General features: G+C 37.4%; 1 protein-coding gene across 1 annotated transcript; it reads left to right on the top strand.

The window, feature by feature from the left end:
- Positions 1–1,814: 1,814 nt before the first annotated feature.
- pros (prospero) lies at positions 1,815–27,835 on the top strand. Its single transcript, XM_068763317.1, has 4 exons — positions 1,815–4,259; positions 5,238–5,392; positions 26,588–26,732; positions 27,208–27,835. Exons 1-4 carry the CDS (start codon positions 1,815–1,817, stop codon positions 27,385–27,387), a joined length of 2,925 nt encoding a protein of 974 aa, XP_068619418.1. The 3' UTR covers positions 27,388–27,835.

Here is a 27,835-nt window from a genome sequence, read left to right as displayed (position 1 = left end):
CTGGCGTGGACATCGGAAGTCATCCGCTATTGATAGTATCTCATTGTGTGCTGCAAATTGCGGCCGGAAGTTGGCAGAGACGCGACGCGTGCGCGGCTCCATTGCGCCCGCGTCTACGAAGCTTCGAACTTAAAATTTGAAAATCGAAAAGGTTGCGGTTCCATTGATTAAACTATTTCCTGTTTATATAAATATAATCATTTTAATAAACTTTATGTGTTTCTGTGAAATAAATTACCTTAATTTAGAAAAAACTGGCAGTCTGTCGACGCGAACTGAATGAACGTCCCCAACCCACTTTTACGGATGAAATTCCGTAGAACGTTTACCTAAGAGTGGAGCCATATCATCATCGTCAATGATTGTATGATACTGTTTATAATATCTTCTTATCTCATACTTCTTTAGGAGATAAGACTCGTACGTAGTGCAAATGCCTAGTGCTTCTCGACCTCTTGACCTAACGCGGGGACTCCCCGACAATCGTCACGTACGAGTAATGGGTCTAGGAAACCAAGCATTCACAACTATTAAACAATCCTTTCTCAAATCCCTACTGCGGACTTAATTTAAGGCTTCGTCAGCTACAATTCCGCACACCATAGAAGATGACGTCAGTAGCTCAGCTTCAATTAAGATTCGTATTTTCAGAAGAATTACTGCTAGCATTACTTCTTCTAAAACTTTAACACAAGGAGAAGTGACAGACGAAACTCTGGTTACGCTTATAGCACAAACAGATAAAATAAACGGTCTCTAAGAAGATGAATCTGTGAACTGTTCGATCAGTTTTAATATCGTGTAATGGACCTGCGCACAACCACCGCGTGTCTCACAGAATTATTTCTGACATTTTTAGACTCATTGTCCTCCCTGAATACGGAGTCACGCTCCAAAAGGAATTAATGCCGTTGGTACATACGAGGCCTTTGTTAGATGCGATGTCACATAGTTTTATCTACCGTACTACCTGCCTGGTTGAATCAGAGATAGCTTATAATTTGAGTCTTTCAAAAAAAAAATTAAATGATTCAAGTATTTGTCTTAATGTCATCTAATATGTTTATTATAAATGTTAATAATATTTTATGTATGCGTAAGTTAATTTTAAAGGCGGAACAAAAAGAATTTTGTTTATCTGGTAATGCTATATAAGCAGCAAATAATAGAGAAAACATTATCGGAATTCAAATTGTTGATGTGCTAACCTAAAGAAATACGGTCAAGTAAGATAGTCTATTTCTAAAACTTAAATACATTTTTTGATAAGTCTTCACCCATACCCGTCATCACATTTCTTATTATAGAAAAGTGAGCACGTTTAACTAGTAAATATTTCTCGAATAAGATTTTTGTAATACAAGACTTTTTTCTTCTTAGATTACAAACGTCTTGTAAGATTCTTGTTTTAAATTCTTAAAGATTATTCTTAAAGTTTCTTTCCTACTTAGTAAACAATTATTATTTATTAATTAAAGATGTTGTGATGTTTAAATGAATAATATCAATTTATTTGAAAATTTATTAATTAAAGTCGTTACTTATTTCGTCCACAACATTTTTTTATAACAAAAATACTTGTAACCTTAATAAGTAATTATCTAAAAAGGGACATAAGATATTAAATGCGTAAAGTTTAACGGAAAGTTGCTTGTTGACGTAGCTAGCACTTAATTCGAAATGTCACAGGCCCGTGCGCTCGACGGCAGCGCACGGGCAGGTGTGCAATCCCCTCTCGTTGCAGAACGGGCGCTCCGGCGCCAGCGCGGGGCCCTGCCCGCCGCCCGGTCGTCCAATCGCGGCCCGCCGCGCCTATGATGTCATCGGAGGAGGAGGCCGAGCGCGCGCCCTACTCCGATAGACTGCTCAAGAAACACAAGCGCGTCAGACAGCGCGTGGACGCCGGCGAGCCGCGCAATTCTTACTCGACCCTCGCGACGAACGGAACGCCCGCGCGCGCCGCACACATGAGTGGCGGACTTTACGGCGCCATCTTCGACGGCCGCCAGCACTTCGGCCTGTTCGGGCCTGGCTACGCGCCCGCCGAGATGCTCAACGAACTGCTGGGACGCGCACCGCGCCCCGACGACAGCAACGACGACGCGCCTGCCGGCGACATAGCACACCGCGTGCTGCGCGACATCCTGCAGTCCCGCAAAAAGGAGCTGCTGCGTCTCTCGCCCGACAACAACAACGTGCTCGCGGACAACAACAACGAACCCAAGGAGAAGCGCTCGCCTGACCGGCCCGACCGGCCCGCCTCGCGCGACTCGCGCCCAGACCTCGACGACGCGCTGCTGGCGCTCGACGCAGCCGCCGACTCACGCGCCTCGGCGTCGCCCGCGCAGCCCGCCCACGACGCGCTGCTCGCGCCCAAGTGTGAACCCGAGGACCGCGACAGCGACGCGCAGCGCGCCTCGCCGCGACCGCTCGACGCCAAACGCGCGCGCGTTGAGAACATCGTGTCCACCATGCGCTCCAGTCCCGCGCCACAGCCGGCGCAACCGCAAGTCAACGGTTGCAAAAAACGCAAGCTCTACCACCCGCAGCAACACGACGGTGCGGCCGAGCGCTACGGCGCTGTGCACGCTCGTGCGGGCAGCACGCACACCGTCACCGACGACTCCGACGACGACGGCGAGCGGCCCATACAACAAAAGTTAGTAGAAAAGAATGCTTTAAAATCGCAGTTAAGGACTATGCAAGAACAATTAGCTGAAATGCAAGAGAAATACTTGCAACTGTGCAATCGTATGGGACAGGAGTCCGAGACTATAGACAATGACGGTGCGTCCAGTGATGTGGAACAGACGGAAGACCCCGTACCAAAATCGGAACCCCTCTCGCCCGCGAAGGAAGTGCCTCCTCCAATACCAAACAGTGTCGCGCCCAACATGCTCACCCAAGTGATGAACAAGATGATGTCTGCGAAAATGCACGGGCACGGGCCGCATCCTCACCTTCCTCCTAGTTTTAATGGTGCTTTGCCTCTGATACCTCACTTACCTCCGAGCGACCACATGCACCCGCCTCATCCGCACCAACATCTCAATAACGCCGCAGCAATGTACGCGATCAATGTTAGCCAGAAACTGTTTTTGGAGCAAGAGGCGCGGATGAAAGAAGTGGCCGAGCATCAACAAAGTAGCCAGCAGCAGAGGCCCCAGTCCAACCAGCACTCGCCGCAGCAGAGACAAATGGGACCGACTCCGAAGCCTCCCATGTCCTCTGAGCTGGCTGACCGTCTTGACGCTCTGCGTAGCAACGCCGGCTCCGTCGGTCCCGTATCGGGCGCAGATTTAGAGGGGCTGGCCGAAGTACTTAAAAATGAAATCTCTGCTTCTCTGGCAACGCTGATTGACTCCATAGTAACTCGGTTTGTGCACCAGCGACGAATCATGGGCAAACAGTCGGAAGCGGCGGCCGCTGCAGCGGAACAGCTGAATAAGGATCTGATGCGAGCCACGCGCCTGATCGAGAGGAAATCGCCAACGCTGAAACAAGAGAGATCGTCCGGACAGATGGCAGGTAACACTCCGGTGCATCATCCGAGCGCACCCAATGGCGTTCCTTTCATGACACACAATCAGTTGTTGATGAGCCAAATGAATGGCCCGCGAGCGCCGGGTGCGGCGTTCCCGCTGCACGGCGAAGCGAGCGGGCCTGGCCACGGTGCTCACGTCCGCCCTCCCACAGGAATGTTCCAGACGCCGCCGAAACTTGGTCCCCTCTACGGCCCTATGAACGGACACTACGAAAGGGAACCCAATCCTGAACAGAACGAGGCCCTTAGCCTCGTCGTGACACCAAAAAAGAAGCGGCACAAGGTTACGGACACCAGGATTACGCCGCGCACCGTGAGCCGGATCCTGGGGGAGGGCGTGGGGCAGTCGCCGGAGTCACCGTCACCTCGTCCTTTCCCGGGGGGTATGGCTTTGCCTACTTCTGTGGCGATACCGAACCCTTCGCTACACGAGAGCCAAGTCTTTTCGCCATATTCCCCATTTTTCGGTGCGGGGGGAGGACTGGCGCGATCGCCGCCTGCGCCCGAGAGGGACTCCCCTCCACTTCCACACCCGCCAGCATTACTCCACCCGGCTCTGCTAGCACATCATCCGTCGCCTGACTACCTCCGCCATCACCATGGGCACGGCGCTCACAACGCCGCCGGACCTCACCATCCGCAACATATGGACGCGCAAGATCCACACTCCGACTGCAATTCTACAGATCTTCCTTACGACGGAGTGCAGCCTACTATATCCTTTTACAATATACACAATTTTATTTACAATTCTAAACATAAAAAATACATTGAATGCATTCGTTTATAGATTTAATCGAAGGAGGTATGTAGACTTTAATGCTCTTACTACATAAGTCAAATAGTGACATGCATACGCCCACACGTATCTTATTTCTGTAGTATTTAACCTTACGACTGCCACCGCCTGCTTCCTACTTAGTAGATGACATTATACGACTCTGGAAACCTGACAAATGCTGCGGTTTCTACGATATACACCTCCCCATCACATATAGAGCGTACAGCGCGCTGAAGGATAATTGCCGTAGTCTTGAGAAAAAATAATGCACAAGCAGAACGAAAGATTCACTTTTTTTGACAATTTTATCGTAATAAAATAATTAATTAGTATAAATGTTTATAAGAACAGTGGGACAGATTAATGAAACTATAAAGGCATTTATAGACATCGGCTAAGGTACTTTATAAGATTAGATGCAAACGGATAAAGACTTGTGGTGCTTCACAGCGAGCCTACGTAATAGTAGGATATAATCAGATTTATATCTACTGCCCTCACTTCTTTAAATTTCTTACTTTATACATGTTATTGTGGCCTAGTGATAAAGGTGCTTGCATACAAACATTAATTCATATGTTGTTTCAATTTTTTCAAGTAATAAAAACAAAACAGAAAGCACTATTTATTTATCGATACTTCATTATTGTTATCGCTGTTAATAAGCAGTTTTAAAGAGTTTAGGTCATATATAGTTCCAATTAAAACAATCATGGCACGAAATCATTAACATAATCGCGATTTGTAATTTTTTATTCTTTATAATTTGCCATTGAATATGTTTTACCTTTTGAAATATTATATCTTGATCAGTATTATGTATATTTGATCAGTTTTTTTTTAATGTGTTCTATATTTGAATCTTTAATTACTTGTCATGTATTACCAATGAAATCCATAACTCCGTTGCACTCGTCCACATTGACTCCGATGCACCTCCGCAAAGCGAAGCTAATGTTCTTCTGGGTCCGGTATCCAAGCTCGGCGGTCCTAAAGATGTACTTCCCTGACATCAAGTTCAACAAGAACAACACGGCGCAGCTCGTCAAATGGTTCTCCAACTTCCGGTGAGTTCTATTTTTAACCATTTATTTTTTTCATTAATATCTCAATATATTATTTTGGGGTAAGTCAGTATAGACAATTTGTTAATAAGTTGACATCAACACTCAAAATTATTACTGAAGATATAAACGTCCGACTCTAGGTTAATATTAATTTAGTTCATACACTCAAATTCATGTGTACAATGAAGAGAACATTAATTGAGATTGATCTATTAAAAAAAAAAACTGGGGTCAAATGTTTTGTACGTAAGTTATTCAAGTCAAAGTGATAGTAAGTTCGTAAAAAAAAAATTATTATAACTCATGACAAAAATCTGAATCTGGATTAATATCAGCTCAATTTTAAGTTACATTATTCGCAATAATTTATTTAATCAATAACTTGGCAACATTACTTATGAAATGCGATGTGAAGAATTGTTCGTTGGACGAAATGTTCTTGTGTGACGAACATTAGCCGGCAGACACGGATTAGGTCACCTCCCTCTTTATGTGCACCCACGCCAAAGTACGAACTAAACGAAGTGGAAGGCATAAGCCTTGCTCAGAGTATCTATCGGCTCATGCGATGATGATCTGCGGTGTGAAGCCTTGTAGAGAATTAGATATTACTTTAATTCTCTCCAACTTTTTCACAAAACTTACAGTTTATACAACAAAACGATAATTCGACAAATTAATTATTGGCATATTATATCGTAACATTGTACAACTTTGCGGTTTATAGTCTAATTAAACGCTCCAAGTTTAAGAATGTTTTATCAATTTATTATGCACATTGACCGCATTTCAGAAAGGTAAACGTTACATCACATGCTACAGTAAACCACAAACTTAAATTTCCCACTCTTATGTAAATATAATTGTCACACCTAATTAGTGCAGTCAATTTGACGAACAGTTTTTACAAATACGTCCTTACTTTATTTAAATAAAAAGCGCAATTTGAAAGTTATAATTATATATTGCAACTACATACGAGGTGATTCGTTATAGATGTAAAAACTTTAAAGACCTAAATAAAAATCAATAGAGTCAGAAATAATAAATAACGTAATGGTAATAAAAAGCTTTTTCAAAATTCGGATTGTTACATACAAAATTTTTTATAGTTCTATCTGCCCCGCAGACTTCGTACTGCTAGAAGTTACTGACCTGTGGCATTCTAATTTAAAAAAAAATGGAATATTTTTCAGAGTGGTCACTTTATACAGGATGATTAGAAACAGTGTAAAAACTGTAAACCATACCCCTTAGAAGTATTTACATTTACGACCAATCACCCTGAAAAATAATGATTTATTAATGAATTATGGAAAGCCGATTATTCTCTTACTGGCAGGTAATAAGATTAGTTAACGGCAATCAAGATTTCTTCTCGCGTCGTAATCCTGTTACCCGATAATAATTCGTTAAAGGGGTGTTAATTCACTATTTCCTAATTTTAATCGTAGGTTGAGGCAACCCTAAAACTATTAGCACACTGGGGGCGTACCGCGTCCCATAAATCTTATTCAAAAATACACAACATAAAAATAAATATTAGTTGTGCATTTATTTATTATTCTAAACGTAAAATTATTTATTTATTATTTTAAACGTTAGAAAAAGTTACTTTATTTTATTTAATTCATCTTTTTGGTCATGACGACCACTGCTAGACATAGGTTTCGTCCACTAGAACAGTTTAGAGTCGCCCAAATCCAACTATAACACTTTCGACAATCTTAAGTTCGTCTGTCCATCTTGACGGTGCCCATCCTATGCTTGGTTCAACTTGTCAATCAACTAGGCAATCGGTAACTTTGGATTGTCTTCGGATCTTGATTCAATATAAGGAATTCAATTTTACATAAGTTAAATAGTTCACAAATCATCATATCAGAAAATTGATGCCCACTGCAAGGCATTTGCCTCTTCCAAAGATCGTCTCGATGATCGATGTGGCAATGATCGCACTTCACACGACTTTATTGTCTATCCATCTATTGGGAGACCTACCCATGCCGCTCATGGCTATAGGCTCGTTGTCGCCACTCAAGAACCTTCCAGCACAAGCGACCTCAAAATAAACGTCTTAAATTAGTTAATTTTTAATGAAACACTTAATAACGTCTACTCGATCAATAATACCTGAGAAGTACCATAATTGCTTACACTACATACTGACTTGATACGAAAGTAAAAGGTCAATAATTATCGTTTCTAGTACCAACAGAATACCAGAGCACAACTTATATAAGAAATGCGTGGTTCTAGCGTCGCGTAATTGGTTCATAATAGATTCTATTACCAGTCTAGTCTTTAATTTGACTTGAATCCGGTAAATAGTAATTTTTCTTTAATAACATAACTAGTGCTTGTACCTCTATATTAAAATGTCCTTTGTAATAGAAATTTTAAATTAAATTGTAAAAACTGCAATATGGTAAGTAACGGAAAAATCCACTTCGGTATTGATTTGTACTCGACTAATTTTCGCGTTATCTAAGCCATGCGATAAGAGGCACCTGCCATAAGCCGCGTGCTCCTCTGATAAACACACTTCCCCATCTTTTACTATCTACACTTTGCCATGGCCTATTCTGAAACGTTCGATACCTTTATTATTTCATAACAAACACATAGGGCAAGTTTACCGTTTGAAAAATTGTCGAGCTATTACAGAATAGTCTCTTATCATGTGTGCCTAACACTCGAGTTGAAAATATCGACGTATTTTATATCTCAAGCTAGTCGTATCTTTTAGATAAAGGGAAAGCTTTTACAAAGCTTTGATAACATTATTCGTATGGCTGTATGTGTGTGTTGCGTTTGAAATACGGGATCCTTTAGGTATTTTACAATATTATATATATACTTAATTTTATTATGGGTTCTTTTTTGAAGAGAACCATCAAGTTCTTCGACTAATTTTGAAAAAGACGTCAGTAACGCGTTGGTTCTTCTTACCTCAACTTTGTCCATTAGCATTGTGCCCCTAATGGGCGCATTGTGGACAACGGAAAGCGGTCATTTCCTTCGCGATAAACATCTCTGAAAGGACATAGTGCTGAAAGGGCGAACTGGGAGGGGGTCATTCCAGAGGCGCACGAAAGGCAATTACAAGGCGAGGCGCTCGCGTCAATAATAAATGCCATTTTAAAATTATCAAGAAAATCGATTTTGAAGAAAATGATAATTCAAAATGTCCAATAAAAATTTATTTTGTAAATTATAACAAACATTTTACTAAACGATTCTTAACTTTTAATTTTAGCTAAAATAATTAAAGTTAATTTTAATTTCGTACAAATATTATATATTTATCAACGATTTGCTCCAATGATATCGTATTGGCTGCTGACCTTATCATAAGCCATTGATTTGAGCCATTGAGAACATGATTAGTTTAATGAATATTTTACTAAAATAAACAAAAATTACTGCGGAATAATCGAGAGTACGATTAAAAAGTTCTAACGCGATAGCCTTTGCAACATCGATAACCGACGTCGATAATTACAGCCGTAAAAGTACAAACTTTTTTTTTAATTAAGTGCAACACAGAAGCTGGATACATCGGGCCTCATTACGCTTTTGTCTTTTTTTCTTTTGTTATGAAGATAAGAAGCGCATTCAATGGATACTTAAATACACGAAAGTTATTACTTTACCAGCTACACAATTAATAAATAAGGAATATTTTTTTATTATTTCGTCTTGTATTATCTTAATGCTATTATAAAATAAATTTCACACCTTTGTCGGTCGTCAAAGGAAAAGAACAAGCTCGCTCAGTAATGGCCACTTTCGTGTAGGCCTCAAGAACACTGATGTCGAGAGCGCTCCTTGTGCCCTTTAAAAAAATCTTTTTGCCTTTTCTTCCCTGACGCCTTTTCTAAAAGCTATCGCAAATTGCAATTGAAAAGCATTCTTATTATGTTTGCAAACTGGCAGGTTTCGAAAGCGAAACATTGCTATTAATTTAAATGTGACAAAAATTAGCACGGCAACCAAAGGCCTCGAGTTCGTACAGCGTTATTTAGTATTTCATGTGCCAACAAAATTCAATCCAACGCAAACACTGGTACGTTTCTCGACGCGAACGCAGAGAGTCTTTTAAGTCTCCGGGGGCAAAACAAACATCCTTCACTCAAAGTCGATGCAAAGACAAATTCTTTTGGCGCGCGAACTCAAAGAAGTACGCAGGCCCGCAAACAAAGAGTCACTCATAGAATTAGCCGCAGCGGCGACGGTGCGACGATGCGACGATGGCGCTAATTAGCAACGGTGACTCGCTTAAGTTATTTCGCTTAATTAAGTTGCGCAGAAGTGGTCTGCGACCGGCCCGTCACAGAAGGCGCCGTAAATTGTTAGAACGCGGGCAACACTCCAATTAATCTTTTTACACATCCAACTAGTCGCATGAGGGCGCGCACTTAGACGAGCCGAGCCTGCGAGCTTTTTGAGCGCTCGCACACGCGGCCAGGTGGTACAGGCGTACAATCCGCGTACAATCCGCGCACAATCCGCGCACAATCCGCGCACAATCCGGGCAACCGCTCGCCGGCAGACGTGCCAGCGCTCGTGTCGACATTATACCCGGCGACAATGCGCCACTCGGCTCGACTAGATAAAATAACGCGACAACGATGCACCAGCGATTTTCATTAAATGTCTGCAACATTTTACATCATATTTAATTACGCACTTAATAACATTTATTAATTCAACTGAGAACAAAATCTCTCGTCTGTAAGGACTCTCACAGTCGGAAACGGAAATGTTGCCAACCTTACATCGCAATTTTCATATGCCTTTTAAGCTCGCCGTGCCAACCCGCCCCGTACGTATTAAGTTCAATATTTAATTTTTGTAATTAAAAAAAAAACTTGAGCGACGCAATTTTATTTCGTAACACTCGAAACGCTATCAAAGTGTGAGCGTAGAAAAATTATTTAAACCGTCTAAACAGTGCGGCTGGGGCAGTAATCATCCCCGGCGTGTGAAGTCACCTTGTGGCGTCATTGTACGCGCTGACTCTAAAATTTAATTGGTTGGCTAATACACCGTTGCCGAGCCGGGGGTCTAATTTACGTGTTAACATTTTTAATAAGGCCCGGCGAGGCTAGGGCGCCAAGTGGCCGGCCATTTATTTCGCGCCACGCTCACACGAGCACCTCCAGTAATTAATACAACCCTTTCGAGGAAGCTTATGAGTAGTTTTCCTTCTAAAAAGCTTGCTAATTACACGTCTCGCTATTCAATTCTTATGAAATGAAACGCGACTGACATCACACGCCTTCGCCGAGTACCCTGTAACTAACGTAACCTAAATGTCGCCTCGACAGTAAATCCGAGAGCGCGTGTACCTCCGAATGTCGGCGGGCACGCGACCCGGCTAATAGTTGGGCGCGCCCGAATATTTACATATCATTGCCGTACGCGGGCCATTATAAAACATTAGCCTTCCGCGGCCCCGCTCGCGGCTTCCTTGATAATATAATTAAAGCACGCGAAGGAGCGCCCCACTAGCGTCCAGGAAGACGCCTTCTTTACCACCATGTCCTGCGCGCGGTCACCACACAACTTTTAATTGTTAACACGTAAGATATAACACATTATTTTTTTTATTGGATATTTTATTTAGGTGTGGCATAACGGCGGGATTAAGTCACTGACGTATAGAAAGTACTTTAGAAACAATAAAGTTGAATTGTCATTTTATAAGGTAATTTATAATCAAATAAACCAAGCAAAACTACGAATAAATGTTTTGCACTGCGATGAGAAAAACGACTTAATTAACAATATATAACGTTATTTACATAAAATATTCTCAAGAAAAATATTAATTTATTTATACTTTATATTACATATCTATGAAGTTACTTATGTGTGTTTTAAAATGTTTCGTAACATCATATTAAACCTATTCTCCACTTTGAAGATTCTTCATTAATTTTCCTACCAATAAGTCAATTACTACTTACTTTTTTATTTTCGTCCAGACAGGAGAGAGAACAAAAAAAACGACGAGTTAGCATAGAAATGCATGTATTATTGCATGCATTTATGTATTACAATAGAAATATCATTCTAAAAAAAACTCTTATTATTACTGTTTGTACGAAATAGGGAACTTATTTTTGTAATTATTGTTTATTATTTTTATACATTGAACTACGTTTCATCTATTTATTAATGTATTGGACTGCGACAGCAAAACCACTTTGGATAGCACAAAGTCTGTTAGGATAGCTAGTTTTTCATACAAATTTCTTGTAAATGAAAAAAGCCAAAGTCAAAGTTGAAGTTAGTGAAAGGCAGATGTTTTTCTCTACGTAGCTACTTATGCTGTAAGAATGTAGCTCTAACAGCTTGCCTAATCACGTAGCCGTTATTGTCGTCTTCACTGCCGACGCGTGCTAGAGCGATCCATCAACTAATGAAAAGCTTAATTACAAAAGTGGAGCTTTCTTCCGACCACCGACCTTATCTTGTCTTCGATGGGGCGTAAAGTTTTTTTAATTACCCTTTACCAGGGGCACTTTTAATCACATTTTCACCGTCATTAAGAACGTTTTACTTTTACAAAATAACATTATTGAACTTTGATATGTACTGGATTGCCCATAAATCAATGTCAAGTCGAAATCAGCTGATAGTTCCTAGTTGCCAATTACAAAAGTTAATGAATATAAATATTTATACCACATACAATTTTTATTCATTCAATTGGTTTAAATTGGATGAAGTCCTAATTCTGAAGTATACGGTTTGACTATGTTTTTTTTAATATTGTCTTGAATTTTTGTTTATTGATTACTGAAAAGTCATAATAATGGAAAGAATACCAAGGCGTGAATAATATTTATTTCATTTTTCAAAACGCAATAATTTTTAAAAAGAGTTTTTAATATATTTTCTGTGGTTTGCCATTACGTGTATCTAACCAAATTTCGGCACAGATTTAATTTATGAGACAGATTCCTTGAGACGTTATTTCTTGAAGTTTATTTGTTGAACAAGCTGTATATATGAACATATAAAGCTAATTAGATGTTTTACTTTTATTGAACGTATAAAAAAAGGAATTCATTCATCGTTTCAGACAAGCCTTAATTTACTAATGTTAACAATCCAACGAGATATGTCATACGAGGTCATGCGGCACGCCTTGCCGTGGTCTCGAAGGAGCGGGCGCGCCATTCTTTCATTACTGGCCACCTTTAAAAAACTTAATACTGCTCTAATGACATGAGTTTTGGGCGGGAACGTCACGCGATTCTATTTTTTTTTTTAACTAACATAGACAAGGCACAATTACGTGCTGGTCATTGTCTTTTATTTTATAAGAAAAGGATTATGTAATTAATGATATACGCAATATGTACAGGTTTTGTATTGCTAGGAATTATTAAAAAACTTACGATTTTCAGAGACATCGCTTTACACAGGATGATTGGGAAAGGATGCAAAAGCTTTAATAAATATGAAGTACAGTAACTTATTTAAAATATTTTTTTTTATGAAAGACGTACATATATTTTTCGAGCATTAATTTATTATTTGCGTGTTACTGTTTAATATATCGAAGTGGAGCTTGAAAACGCAAACCGACCGAACTAAAGGAGAAGAAAAAAAAAACTTTAGGTTATATTTTTACAACGGGCGCGGTGTTTATCTACAATGGCGGTTTGTCCTTGTTTTATCCTCGTTCTGTCTTCGCTGCAGCGGTGACCACTATCAGCAACAGCGGAAGTTGAGCAGCGCTGGCGCAAGCTCTTATCTGCCTCCGACTGAAGTCCTTACCCGTCCAATCACTAGAGATCTCTAAAACTTCATTATTCTTATATCTATTAATTGTTCGCGCAAGTATCGCGGGATCAATTTATACTGGCGGATCGTGCAGCGAAGACAAACTACATATGGCTATATCGCTACACTGTGTCACATTTTATTATTTTAATTGGATGTTTTATAAGGACTTCATTTTCAATGGACTTAATGAATGTTAGTGAACTCTACAAGGGCTTCGTGCATAAAGATTCCATTGCAATTTCCTTGTTTACTTCTTTGTACACTGCATTAAAACGCTTTTATTACAATATTGAATTACATTTACATTGATCAGATATTTGCTATTATTTTACTGAATTTTATAACATAAGTTAAATTGGTTTTATCCGGCCTTGTATTTCTTTTCTATTGCTCTAGTTCTCGATTATGATGAATAAAATTAAATCTAAAAACTTCACGTTAACTTAATTTAGAATATCAAACTCATCTCTCTAGAGTATATATTTAAGAACGCCAATCCAGATTAAGTTGACCCATCTTTACTTACCCCGAGACACTAGGACGCCTAAAATTATTAAATTTGTGCTTTTATTGGTTAGGATCTATATGTAATTATACTTAACTTGTATAGGACTGCCACTGCTCACGAATAAATTTTAAGAAGATGGGCAACAGCGTCCTTTGCGTGCCGTAAAATCACACTGCGATTGTCAACCCGCCTGCCAAGCGTGACGATTATGGCATATCTTTAGGGGAGACCTATGCCTTGCTATTTAGGATTCTATAAATTGAAACGACGAACTTGAGTTCGGTTGGTTCGTGTAAACAGATTTTTAATTTTTAAATTTATAATAGTGACGTACGTTATGTCATAAGAAATCGCATACAACGACAGGCGGAACTAAAAAGGCGCGGCGTAGGCTGTACGCACATGGGAAATTACCTGAGTGCCACAACTAAACGACAACTCTGACCCGCCCTAAGACATAATTAATTAAGGTGCGAAACGGAACACACGATAACAAGGAATTTTTCCCGTATTTTTATTTTTCCCGCTTTCTCTCGCGCCGCGTGCTTTCGAAATGTTCAAATTGAGAACACCTACGTACATGGTTCGAATGTTTTTTTTTCTTCTATAAGAGTTTTATTCTGTAATTTTCTATTTCATATATGGGTTTTTATCCGTCATTTTTATTTTCGAAGAAAGGTGTTAATTTTATCATTTATTTTGTTTTGTTATGTTTGTTATTCTTGTAAATGATGGTTGTGTGTGTGTGTGTAATTTCCAGATTTATTTAAAAAAATATCCAAACAGTGTTAACAAAACCAAAGGTGATGTAACATAAAACCATTGCAAAAACATTCCGCCCACGTAAATATATGCGAACGCGTGTTTTAAAATATTACGAGGCCGGGCGCATTGTCTATAATTTCATAGGCGGGTAAATAGGGATGTTATTAATCGAAAAATACTTATGATATGTAAGTAGAAATGCGACACGTGCGAAATCTTAGTAATAAATAGCACCGGCAACAGCCCCGGGGAAATAAGTCGAGTGGACGTGAAAACGCAAGCAGTCGGTCCGCGACAATGACGCCCACCGGCATCACTAAAGTAATTATTGTTAGACACGAGATCAACGGCGCTCGGCTTGGAATTTATTTCGCTGCGCTGGATTGCGTATTAGGTTGATACGCGAATCTGCTTTGTTTCTTCCTTGCCGGCGCGTCGCGACCCGCCCGCTTGCGGTGGGATTTCGCGACGTGTTGACGGTCCACATCCGCGATCTACGCGCAAATTTTCTGTTGGGATGTAATCGATTGAAACGTTAGCAAAAATAATTAATTACTTCAGTATCATCTGCTCAGCTAAAGTAATATTTATATTCTTAGCAAAAAGCTTTCAATTTTCAATAAACTTGTATAAAAATGATCGCTCTAAAATATGTAGCATTAGTTTAATTTTTGTATCGGAATGCGACTAGCCAATAACTTCTGGCAGTATAAAGTCTGCAGATACAAATAATAGTAATTAATTTTAATATGTAGTAATCCGAATTTTTAAAAACCATTTTTTCTTGCTGTAATATCATTACGTTATTTATCAATTGACAGTGTCTGAGTTATACATTCAACCATTTAAAACTTTTACATGTACCATTAACCGTGTAGACTGATCCGAATATCGTCACGATAAATGTAAGTAAATAGAATTTTAAAAAGTATCGCCGATATTAAAAGGGGATAAGAACCAGTGCCCTATTTAAAAGATCTCTATAATCTCATAATGCATAAACGTTAAAATTCTTTAATTTTATTTAATTAAAATGGTATTAGATTATTTCTAGCATAAACATAAAAAACCCTTTGAAACACGAGATAACTCAGGATTCAACTATTTTTTTTCAGTTAAGAACCTCCGTTGCAAATAACGAACCTTTTTGGGGGCCACTTTTAAGTAGACAGCTATTTACGCTTAGCTCAGAAGAGGCGGACAGAGCACGATAAAAAATAGAAATAAATAACTCGTTAAACGCGATTTTTGAAACTGTCTCGAAACAGTAATTAGCGAACTAATTCTGGAATCAAGTAACCGTGAACCGGTCAGCGTTGCGGCTCTACCCTTAAACGTCCACGCGTCTCTTTAACCCTTTTTTTTTTTTGAAAAATTTTAATACTGAGTATAGTTGGGGGTAATAAAATCTCCGCGAGCACTCAAATGAGTTGAACTTTTGAAGCGTGGGGTACAAGACAGAGGCAGGTCAGTGAGGAGGGAGTCATGAAGCAGGGCCGCACTCGGCCGCTTCTTTTTGCGATCGGTAATCGAATCTTTAGGACTGGCTTTTATTTTCGACGTCGTTTTTTAAAGGATTACACGTACCGGATTCTCCATTTAAAAACTGTCCAGGTCTATTATTTCACAGATAACAAAAGATTTTATGTATTAATTCAGCATCAATATGTGTAATTTATACTTTAAAAATAAAGTATGCTTCGATAACATGGTTATTGCATCTATACTGTGATAACAAAAAATTATTGAAAATAACATACTATTTCTTTAAAAGTTTATCATAAAGTTGTAAACTAAAATAAGTCAGGTTATTGTCCGTGTTACGTTGTATGTCGGTGCTTCGATTTCGTATTTTCCGTTACAAGATAAGGGCGAATTATTTGCGAGAAAGTTACTTGCCCGAGTGTTGAGTATGGAGGCGCAGATAACCGTCTGCGACCCGCATGTCGTGAGCAACACTGTTAGACTACCTTCGGACGCGTTGCTACGATATCGCATATTAAATTGAACCAAAAATGTCTTTTAAAAATCAAAGTAAAAAGTGAAGTCACGACGACTTTTCTTTGCCTAGTTCTTTAATATATTATATGACATGACAATATTTAATAAGTATTGGAATGTGTGTTACCCGTTATAAAGGCATCGAAAGATAAGCCTCTTTCAATTGGTCTTATTTAAAATCTATTGAAGAGGCTTATGTTCTGCCGTGGATGGTATACAGTTGAAATATTGACGATAAGATTCATCTTTAAAATAGCATATTATTATTAATTCCTCCTATCCATACGATAGAGATTTAATATTACTCGTTCGGTCCTAGTTCAGTTACACAAGTGATAAAAAGGGTAAATAAATAAAATATATTATGATATATAACCATAGGTAAATTATATATTAACACGTTAAATAATTACTGGTCTAAGTAAATACATTCAATTAAAAAATATCGCTACGCATTATTTTCAAGGAAATTTCCTGTACGTTCAATGATATAATAATTTACTCGTAGTGTCTGCTCGAGTGCGGCCCTGCGCCGGACGGCGCAGTCTGAAAAAAAAGTTTTTTCACTAACTGAAGCATTAATCCGGCCCGGTATTAGTTTACTCGCTTTTACATTCGCCTGTGTGCATCGCCGTGTGCATGTGTGCGCGGCGCCGTGCAACTTTCGCACAGACTGAAAAAAATACAGAGGCTGCATTCCACTGGACTTTACCGATCTGACACCGGACGGGAAAAAAAAACTTAAGTGATAGCATTATTCAATTATATTATTATCACATCTTTGTGTATATTTTCTTGTTTCTTTTTTCATTTTATAGAATTAATTAATCGTTTTAAACAGAGATTATGTAACTTGAAAATTGAATTGTAATTTTTTATTAGCGGCTTGGAATTTTTTGTTCGCGTACTCTGTAACGTTTTCGCGCTCTATCCGCCGCAGCCCGTGTCGGCTCATTCTCCCGTACTTCTGGAAAGCCGGACGGCGTCCACCCACTCACACAGCGGCGCGACGGCTGCCCGTGCGTACATAGCGCATGCACGCCCGCTGTACATAGCGCGTAATACCTCCCCCGTATCATTTGAACGACTCCGGCGTGCATCAGGTTTTAATAACCATTGTATTTGGCAACGATCGAAATGAGTATGCTTGGGGAAGTCAGTGGGAAATGTCTGGAAACTATTTTTTCGGACGCGAACTACACGCGCGTTTATGAGCTGTTTGGCTGCCGAATGTATTAAACGCTTTATTGTTCACGATTAGCTCCACATTTCAAATGCAAATGTAAATATAAACAAAACTGAAACATCAGCTCTTCTATTAAAACCACAAAAAACCTATTGTTATTATGATTATCCTAAAACGAGTGCAACCTTTGTTTATAATAAGCCCGATTTGTGAACCTTTGTTCATCATTTACGTACGTAAAACTCTAAACATCTTTTTATCAACACGTCTGTATAAGTGAAATTCTTTGTTAACCACAATACCATGTACTTATATAATAAGCGTAAATAAAATTATCATTTACTTTGCATAACGTAAGCTGCTATTTATCTTGTCAATTCTGCCATACGTTAAAATATGAAAAAAAGGACGAAGGCGACGGAAATATCAAATAGAGCCGAGGTCAGTCTACTAACGGATATTTCATCATTCGTGTACTCACAGCTGAATATAAAACAAATATGTTAGTTTGATCGAAAACTACAGACAGACGACACCATTGTTCAACATCGACGTCAATAATGTTTAAACACTAATTTATTTAAAAAGTCTAATGAAATTTGACGCGTATTAAACATACATTTCTCTAGCAACGATAAAAATATTTCTGAAAAAAAAAAAACATAACAACGTTTCCAGCCTGTAACTTCCACCCTCCTTGTGTCTAAATATAGAGTGGCAGCACTGTATTTTTTTTTTCAGTTCAGGTAACATAGCGTATAAAAACAATTAAAAGCTAAGTTATTCTGAAGTGCGAGTTCTTCCGCACTACGAGACAACGGCACGTAAGCCCGCATCGGATCACCCACTGTTAGACTATTACGCTAACCGTAATAATTTAACGTGCTAAATTTACTTTTAGCAAACAACAATCTTGCTAATTTTTTTCATTTCGCAAATTGTATTATCATAACAAGATTATGTCGTCGCCAGATTTATCTGCTATTTGGACTTTTGGAAGATTCGGACATATTTACTTTTATAAAGAGTGAATTTATATTTATTTATTGTATAATTAAAAAGGTAGGAACTTAGGATCAATAATAATGAATAATTACTGCGATTTACAATGTGCAGCTATAGTTTAATTACTTTAAAAATAACACTTACCGTTGTCACCTTGCTAAGTCACGCCCATTGTCAAATACGATCGTAGTATGTTATAATGTCACGTTCACATTCACCAGTTTAAAATCATTCGTTAACATATTTAAATACCAAAGATAAGTTATTACTTTCTTAAAGCGTATTCTACACTAACCAAATGTTCGTATCAAAAAGCTACAATGTTATATGTATTACATATTGAACAGTATCTAAACCCAAATAAGATTCTTAATATATAAAATTATTAACCTACAATCTAAGTTCGACATCGACGTATGAAATAACATCGTACAACAAAAATCCAAGCCACATACCGTTCTCAGAACTGTTATCACATAACGGCACGCCAGCCCCTATCATTTGAACGCCGTAAGTCAAAACTAAGGAATATATTAATACAATTGTTATTGATAATTGCTGTACAAGCATATAGTATCTAAAGCTCATTAGAAAAAAAAGAATAGTAATAGAAGAAACTTTTTTATTTAGTTGGAGGTTGTTTTAATATTAAAAGTATTGGTACATTCATAGTAAATCCATTTCCAAGAACTTCTATCGCTTGTTGATCACTCGCTCTATCTATTCCATCCAATGATTATCTGGAAGAACGAAGCGATAAAACTGATCTTCATGCTTAATATTTCTTCCTTCCTTCTTCATATTACAAGAGATTTAATGTCCCGTTGTAGAGTAAAAAGTAAATAAAGGACGTCCGCCCACAAGGTGGGGAGACGACCTTCGCGAGGATGCAGAACGCTTTCATTCTTTCCTTTAAGTAATCTATGGCGAAGGCCCACGTGGATATCATGATGAAATAAATAAAAATACTAGCTATTATATGTATATATGTATATCTATATAGTCCGCTTCAGAATAACGTGTCACTTTTTTATCAGTAACAAGAGATGTTAGTTGGCATCACTAGGTTTGAGCTAGCAGAGCGCTGAAGGCGCTTAGTCTTAACTTCTTTACAGTTACTAAATTCAGGGGGTACTCTTAGAAGTCTAGCTTGAAACGATACCAAGCTTTTAAGTTGCTCGAGAGCACGTTCCACTTCTGTGGTTTAAGTTATTCTTAACTTGGCATCTCATCTGGCGTAAAGTTATCTCGACTTAGATTATCATTCTAACCGGCCTCACAGCCAACGATATTTTATAAGAACTTCGTTGTATTTGCTAAACTTATGATAATATACAAGCGTCCCTGCGCTTGCGAAGTCACCAATCGGGTTCAGTACAATGAGATTTCTCTTTTGCACCGTCCGCGTCAACAATGAAGGGAAGAAGCCGGTAGAAAAAAAATGTAACCCCTCTGGAACGTCTTATCCCGACTCCGTATGCATTGAAGAGCTTTGAACTTTAAGAACTGTCATAACCCAAATTTCAATTCGTGAGAAATATAGATTAATTAATCCTATTTACTTTAATGTTTGTAAGTTATTAATTAAAAAACAAAGTCTTGATTACAACATAAAGAACAATTTTTAAAATTTATTTATGAACACACTCTCAACCTCTTATTGTAAATGATATTTCGTATATCTTGTAATTTCAAATCTCTAAGTTTTATATTTCCAAATGTATCGCGACAAATAATAGGAGGAAATCTTTTACATATTACATTTTTTTTTATTAACAACAAAAAATTTGAGATTTTCTAATAACTCTACTAATAATTATAATCATTAATTATACAAATTTTTGTTATTGCAAGCACATGTTTTTATTCATTCCATTTCTAATATATTCTTGAGTCTATGTTTCTTCGGTTTCACACGGGAATCGAAAGGTTTCTTAAGGGGGAATGGTATAGAGTATTTACGAACAAGATTTCGAATTCTCCTTTGTAATATCGTCCTTACAATTATAAACGAAAAGAAAGAGAATTTAACGTACGAAATGTAGCCGAGCATTAAAATAAATTTATATTAATTTGTATTATTTTATTTAACCATTTTAGAAAACATTCTCTTCTGTCATCAACAATTGCAGTGTTCATTAATGAATATGGTAATATAAAAATAAATAAATAATAATACCCATGCTCAGTAGTTATCTATTGACACTTTAGGAATCTACATTATATGTGACGGATATAACTTAAAAAATAACATATGTTCATGGCATTATTCTTAATATAAATCTATTTTGAATTACAAGGTTTTTTTCAATAAAAGTACTCGTAATATGCATCATAATTAGCATCTATTATTTGATATAACTTGTCCTATATATAAAAATACAGGCCACCTAGAAAGCCGTGAGCGAAATAAAAAAAAAAGATTTCTTTACGTATTTTATACTTCATTGTTCTAAATACAAATGGTAACATTTAAAAGAATACCGAATAAACTGGTGGCAGTAAACTCTCCCACAAACCGCCACATCGCTGCATTGTGTGAACTTTGCCGTAAGAAACTGCAAAAACTCCAACTGCACCCGAACAATGACATCCAAGACGTTGGGCCCCAGGTAGACGCAAGATGCGAAATCTTAAGAATGGGAAACAATAACGTTTGTTTGTCATAGTATTTTATACTTTATTACATCAGCAGTAGCTGCCAATTTTAAACGGAACGTAATACAATGTTTTTCGTTTATACTATTAGAAACTGCAAATGATTTTTAATCTTATTACTATTACGAAAGGTAAAATATTGATTGCTTTTACACTAGCTATTGCCAAAATACGCTTCGGTGTATGCGGGAACAATGGCAACAGCTGATTCACACTGTAACGGTTTTACTTGTACCTAAATTTATTTATTTATTTTATAATAAATATATCGATAATCGTATTTCAAAACTGGAAAAAGCTCGACCAGTTCTGCTATTTTTTAATACAACCGTTAAAGCGCGAGGAAGGTTGTTATGAAGAGAAAAAAATAGAAATATTCAAAGAAAATTAGTGAAAAAAATACTTTCCGTATCACATAGTAAATGAATACTCTTTCTTATCCTTGTCAAATATTTGACGCCAATCAAAACCAAAAGTAAGACGGTATAAAACAAAATATTTCGTTCACATTACATTACCAGTCTTATAGTATACGAAATAGATTCGTTATTTTGTAACTAATCATAGTTTATTCGATGATAAAAATCAATAAATGTCAAAGTCGTCAGTCAATTAGGATTATTTTTTTATTATTGAACTACCACAAACCAAAAAGTTTGACAGTTGAAAGTCCATCGGAGCAGCAAATTTAAAATATATTTTAAATTCAACATTCTTTTCGAGACAGATGCAAAAGTAAACGTAGTCCAGCTTATAATGGTTAAAAATATCGGTTACCTTTGCTCCTCTTTTTAGTGTTTTACAATAGAGACCAATGAACTTTAGATGGGTTGAACGGTATGCAGGCTGTCGTTATTTGCCGTCGATAATTCTAATTAGTGAACTACGTTTCGCAGTACACGGTGGCACGCGGCTTGAGCTAGATTTTTTCTTCGCGGTTTCTTTTTTTTCGCCCGAATCCGACGCCCGCATGGCGCGGCGCATACGTCAGGCGGTGAACGCTGATTGCTTACAAATAACGTTGCTTTTGTACGGCGGCTAGATAAAAAATAAGAAAACTAGCACATCCACGTCGCATGTCGAACCTTAATGAATTTTTTATCTGCACATACACGTATTCACATCATTTTATCTTTATATATATAAAAATTCTTTTCATACTTTTTTTTCCATATTTTCTATTTTGCATAAAAAAAACATTCGATAATACTTAAATCTGTTGCTGTGGAAGGTTCTAATCCCTTCATTACTGTTTAAAAAAATCTACACGTGTCTGATACGAGATTTTGGCCAAAAATTGTCATCATTTACAAAGTTTCCATTATCAAATTAGGACTATATCTTTAAAGCTTTGTTCTAGGGTAACATAAGTACAACAATAAAATTAGAATTTCTTTTAGATATTACAATCTTTTTTAGTATATGTTGTTAATTATAGTCACGTGTGACTCCCCCTTAAATATCTAATAGGACCGAGTGGAAGGTTTCTGAATCCAGCGTCTTCGAACGATCTTAACAAATTCGTCTGTCCACCTTGAGGCCGGATGTCCCATGTTATGCCTCGCCTACAAAACCTTCAACTAGAATTCTCAACCCTAGAACTTGACCCTTTCTTAACCCCAGAAACCTCAGGACTACGTACAGTACTTTTGTTTAACTATGGATCTTCTTCTTTCAGGTTGTCTATAATTTGTACTATGTTTCTGTGTATATTATACCTTTTGTTTCCTTTAGTACATTAAAATAAAATTGTCCAGATTATTCAATATTAAATTTGCTATTTTTGTCTAATATTGCAAGTTTTTGGAAGGCATACGATATATAATTACAACTTTATTGCATACATCTTACAGGTTTGAACTATTTACATAACATTATACAAAATTGTTTTGTGCCTGAACACATCATATTTGTCCGCCAGCGTTATCTATAAAATACTTTTAAAGGTGTCCATCCATATAAAGATGATATATTTTTTAGAATAATTTAAAAACAATTTATATATTTGACATATAAAATTTCGCAGACTATGCACAATTCATCAATTTCACATTTTTTAATCTATAAGCAGTAATGTACTTGTATAAAACATAGTTATTTTAATGTATATTAAAACAATTATTAAGATGTTCATTACAGCTTCACACGTATTGATAATGTAACATAAAATATCTTCAAGACCACTCATGAATGACACTTGAACGGCCATTTCGAAGCAAGTGTTACACAGTTAATTGCGACATCTGGTATCGCTTATGGACGCTAACGGTCCGACGATGATCGTGTCGAGTGTAATGCTAATGAACAGAAAGAAATATCAATGCAACGTGGGTAAATTTATTTAAACTTGTCACAATAATAAAACTGGGGAAAATCCCTTAATTGTAGGTACTTATCTACCCACTTCCTTGGATACTCGATAAAACCTATTTAATGCGATTATTTATAACCTAACAATTTATAATGTGATCTTTAGGACGTCTATGTAAATTATATTTTATATAAAACTACAGGTCCCGACGGAGTTAGAGTACTGCCAGTTGTTATTGGCATGTCGCATTTCAATAGAAAATATAAATTATGTTGCAATCGATAAATACTAACCGAAGAAGTTAAACGACTATATAAATTTACAGTACATGAATTGTTAGACTCTAAAAGTTAGAAATAAGAATATTAGTCATCGAATTTAAAAAAAAAGATTTTTTTTCACTTATATTTCCTTAACAACCAGCTAGTATTAGGAAACGTGTAAAAATTAAGAATTAAATCGGAAAAAGTCTTTTACAAGTTATGGTGTGACCAAAAAGGTAATTCATGTAGGTGTAAAATATATAGATTTTAGCAGTTCAAAAATACGATCAAATATTTTCATTTATAAATTACGACAATTGATATGCGGGGACGGAAAATCAATAATTATTTAAAGACTGACAGTTTCGTTGTTTGATTACAATGTTAAAAATGACGTGTAAATAGATTGAATAACAAATTCCCGGCATAAATCGTTCAATCGCGGCGTGTGTGCGCACATTCCTTGGTTGTGGTTGTAGGTAGTCGGACAACTTTTAATTGGATGAAAGCGGCTCGTGCGCCACCCATCGCACGTATGCACCGAGCGGCGTCGACTCTCGCACTAGCTAAAAAGACATCTAATTATTTAGACACTTCATTTACTTACTCAATTAGTAAGGCTGCGATCTCGCGCCGAGTGCCAATTAAAAAATAATAGAGGCCCCCGGCGTGCGGGCGTGAGCGCCACTCGCGCTCCGAGATCATCCCCGATTGATACTGCCTGTTACATGATTGGCAGTTCCGCGGATTTCTGTGTAAACATTTAAAAAAGGAACAAGGTTTATCCCTGACTTCATTCACACTTTTTAGTTTTTAAAATCTTCGTTTTATGAAAATTTAGCAAAGGTTTTAGTACAAATCGTGTTTTTAACCTACAGATACTTTATAGAATTTTCTCATAAAAATTAAAATTAATATATAAACTCTCTCTTTAATAAATTAAATCATTTTTTAATAATAATAGTGTAGTAAATGGAACGATGTTAAACTTTTCAAAATTCTTTTACCAATTTGTCATATAAATTTTGTACAAAATATTAATTAGTTGGAATAATTTATATCTATCTCCATATAAATTCTCTCTTCTCCTTTAAGAAATATGAAATAACTAAGCCAAAAACCTTCGCATTGACTTTTAGTATTTTCATTATCTACATTGCCTCTTAACGTGTCGGTTATATGAAATATGTACGTCATTACGATATTTGAAAAGAAATGGTATTATAGTGATTATTGCTTAAAAAAGTGTGTCTTCAAATTATCATTGATCCCAAGTGCCTTTAGAGACTAGCACTTGGAATCTTTTTCGCGACGGGTTGTCAGTGAAATAAAAAAGGTAAGCAATAATAACGAACCCTAAAAGAACTGCAACAATTCCCGCTCAGCCAACGCGTCACCGGTGGAAACGCGAAAAACTGAATTAGCCCGTCTGAATGCGAACTCGTAAGTAATTAGCCCCGCGAGACTCTCGATCCGCCCGCACTCGTAAGCGAAGCGAAGCGAAGATGGCGCGCCGATGCGAAACGCCAAGCGGAGTGAGCGAAAATGGCTAATCAAATCCTTTCCCGCCCCCGTCGGCGCCCGAGTGCTTTTTATGTTTGCTATTGTGCCGTCGAGTGTCGCATCGTGCGTGCATTGGAAACGTCAATATGTTTATTGAGATCGTTATACGAGCGCGCCATCTCGGCACTGCGGGGGCTGACGGCGAGCCCTGTTCGCTGTCGTCGCATCTGCCATTACCATCACCACTTACTGGTTTCTAAATACATTACTTGTTTATGAGACGATTAGGTCGGCCTGTGAATATCTGCATTACATAAGTTTTAAAAAAAGCGGCCATCTTTCATTATATATAACAATGAAAAATAATGTTGTAACACCCAGTATAAGGTATACGCTTCTGTAACTAAATCTCTCAATCAATTTATATCAATCCGTGAAAAAATTTAAAGCTTATGTTAACGAAAGATTGATCAATAAAGCAACATTGTATGACTGAAGCATCAGGTTGATTTTCAAGTGAAAAATCTAAAATTTATGTAACGAAAAAAATTTAAAATTTGCCTTTAAAGGAATAACTATCGAGTTCCTGGCCAGGTTCTTTTATATGGCGAAAACTAGGTCCAATAATATTACATCTAAATACATATTTAACTCGTAAACTATAATGTCTTGAAGTCTCAAAAGTACTTAGCGAAGCTTTTTCAAAATAATAAATTTTTATTTAATTGTATATGTATACATGTGATATAAATGTTAATAAAAACATATCTTACGAAGATTCCTTGTCATAAGTTTCACTTTTATAAATTGGTGATCTGGGAGTAGTTTTATTCTGTAACAAATGTAACGATAGACTTGTAAAAATTAAAATTATCGATGCCTTTGATTTTTAAACTGAATTGTTTATGTTCAGAAATTTCAAAAGCATATTCGTGGAAGGACTACAATATCATACAATTTGTCAGAAAATAAATTTAAACATCATTTAAACTCTTTACATTGTTTTGTTTAGATATAATATACAAATTTGTACTTTAGATGCCTTATTAGTTTTTTTTTTTACTTTTTGCATGTTAATTCAAATTCAAAATGGCGTTTGCACGTAATTTTGAATAGTCACTTCAATATAATTAACGACCGAATTCTATAACTTGACTTCTCTAACAATGCTTTATCTCGTTGTTTCCAGGGAGTTCTACTACATCCAGATGGAGAAGTACGCACGGCAGGCAATCAGCGAAGGTCTGAAGGCCGCGGACGACCTGCACGTGGCGGGCGATTCCGAACTTTACAGGGTTCTCAATCTCCACTACAACAGAAACAACCACATTGAGGTGAGCTTAATTCATTTGTACACATTATTCCCATAAACCGAAGAAACCGATACAAACATAGGATAAAAGTAAACTAATAAAAAAGTAACATCATCAAGCATCTTCCAACGAACTTAACAAGGTTGTCTGTTTACCTTGTGGGTGAACACCACGCTTTCCGTTCCGTGGTCTCCACCCCACAACCAATCTGTTTGATTCCGTCGGCTATTATCGTTTCTCTGTGGTTATCGTCATTTCTAATTCGATAAAAATATATAACCAGAATTTATATTAAAAGGTAAAGTACGTATTTACATCGACGTAAATGAACAATGTTATTTCTGTGGAATTCCCCTATTCGATTCGCAGGTGACGATGACGTAATGTTGCCCCTACTGTATCTCTAGATTTAATCCGGCTGGATTATAAACGCAGAGTTGTAGGTAATGTTTGTTATCGGTGTCAATGTACTAACAGCCAGTTGTGTGATTTGTAGGTGCCGCCGAACTTCAGATACGTGGTGGAGCAGACCTTGCGCGAGTTCTTCCGCGCAATCCAGGGCGGGAAGGATACCGAGCAGAGCTGGAAGAAGTCCATCTACAAAGTGATCTCGCGCCTCGATGATCCCGTGCCCGAGTACTTCAAGTCGCCGAACTTTCTCGAACAGCTCGAGTGAGCCACGTCGCCTCGACGCGCACAATGCCACGACCAACGAAATTTACGGGAGAACAAAAACGATTATTAATTATTAATTAAAAAAAGAGAAAAAAAAAAAAGAGAAAAAGATTGGACGATAACGTTTCGCACACCAAAATTTTACGACACTCGCATTTAGGCCTTCAGATTCAAAATTATTAATAAAAGAAGTTAAATAAAATTATTAAAGTTTGTACGTTGAGGTCAGCGGCGTGGGCGCCGCGCGCTCGGCTAGCAAATTCCTTAGGTTATACGAGTAAGAGAAAATTTTAAGTCACCTAGAATTTTATTTCTGCACATAATATATTTCGCTATATATAATTATTATTATATTATTAAGTATTATCTTAAAATGGTTTTTATAGTTGTATATCTTAAAATCATTTATTGATTTATTCTTTAAGGAAAAAAATCGATTAATATATTAA

The sequence above is a fragment of the Battus philenor genome, unplaced genomic scaffold, assembly GCF_028537555.1.
Source record: "Battus philenor isolate CCGP_79_NKW_IND1 unplaced genomic scaffold, ilBatPhil1.0.hap1 SCAF_17, whole genome shotgun sequence".
Classification (NCBI taxonomy): Eukaryota; Metazoa; Arthropoda; class Insecta; order Lepidoptera; family Papilionidae; genus Battus; species Battus philenor.
Note: the sequence above shows the minus strand (reverse complement) of the source record. Positions and strands in the feature narration are given on the sequence as shown.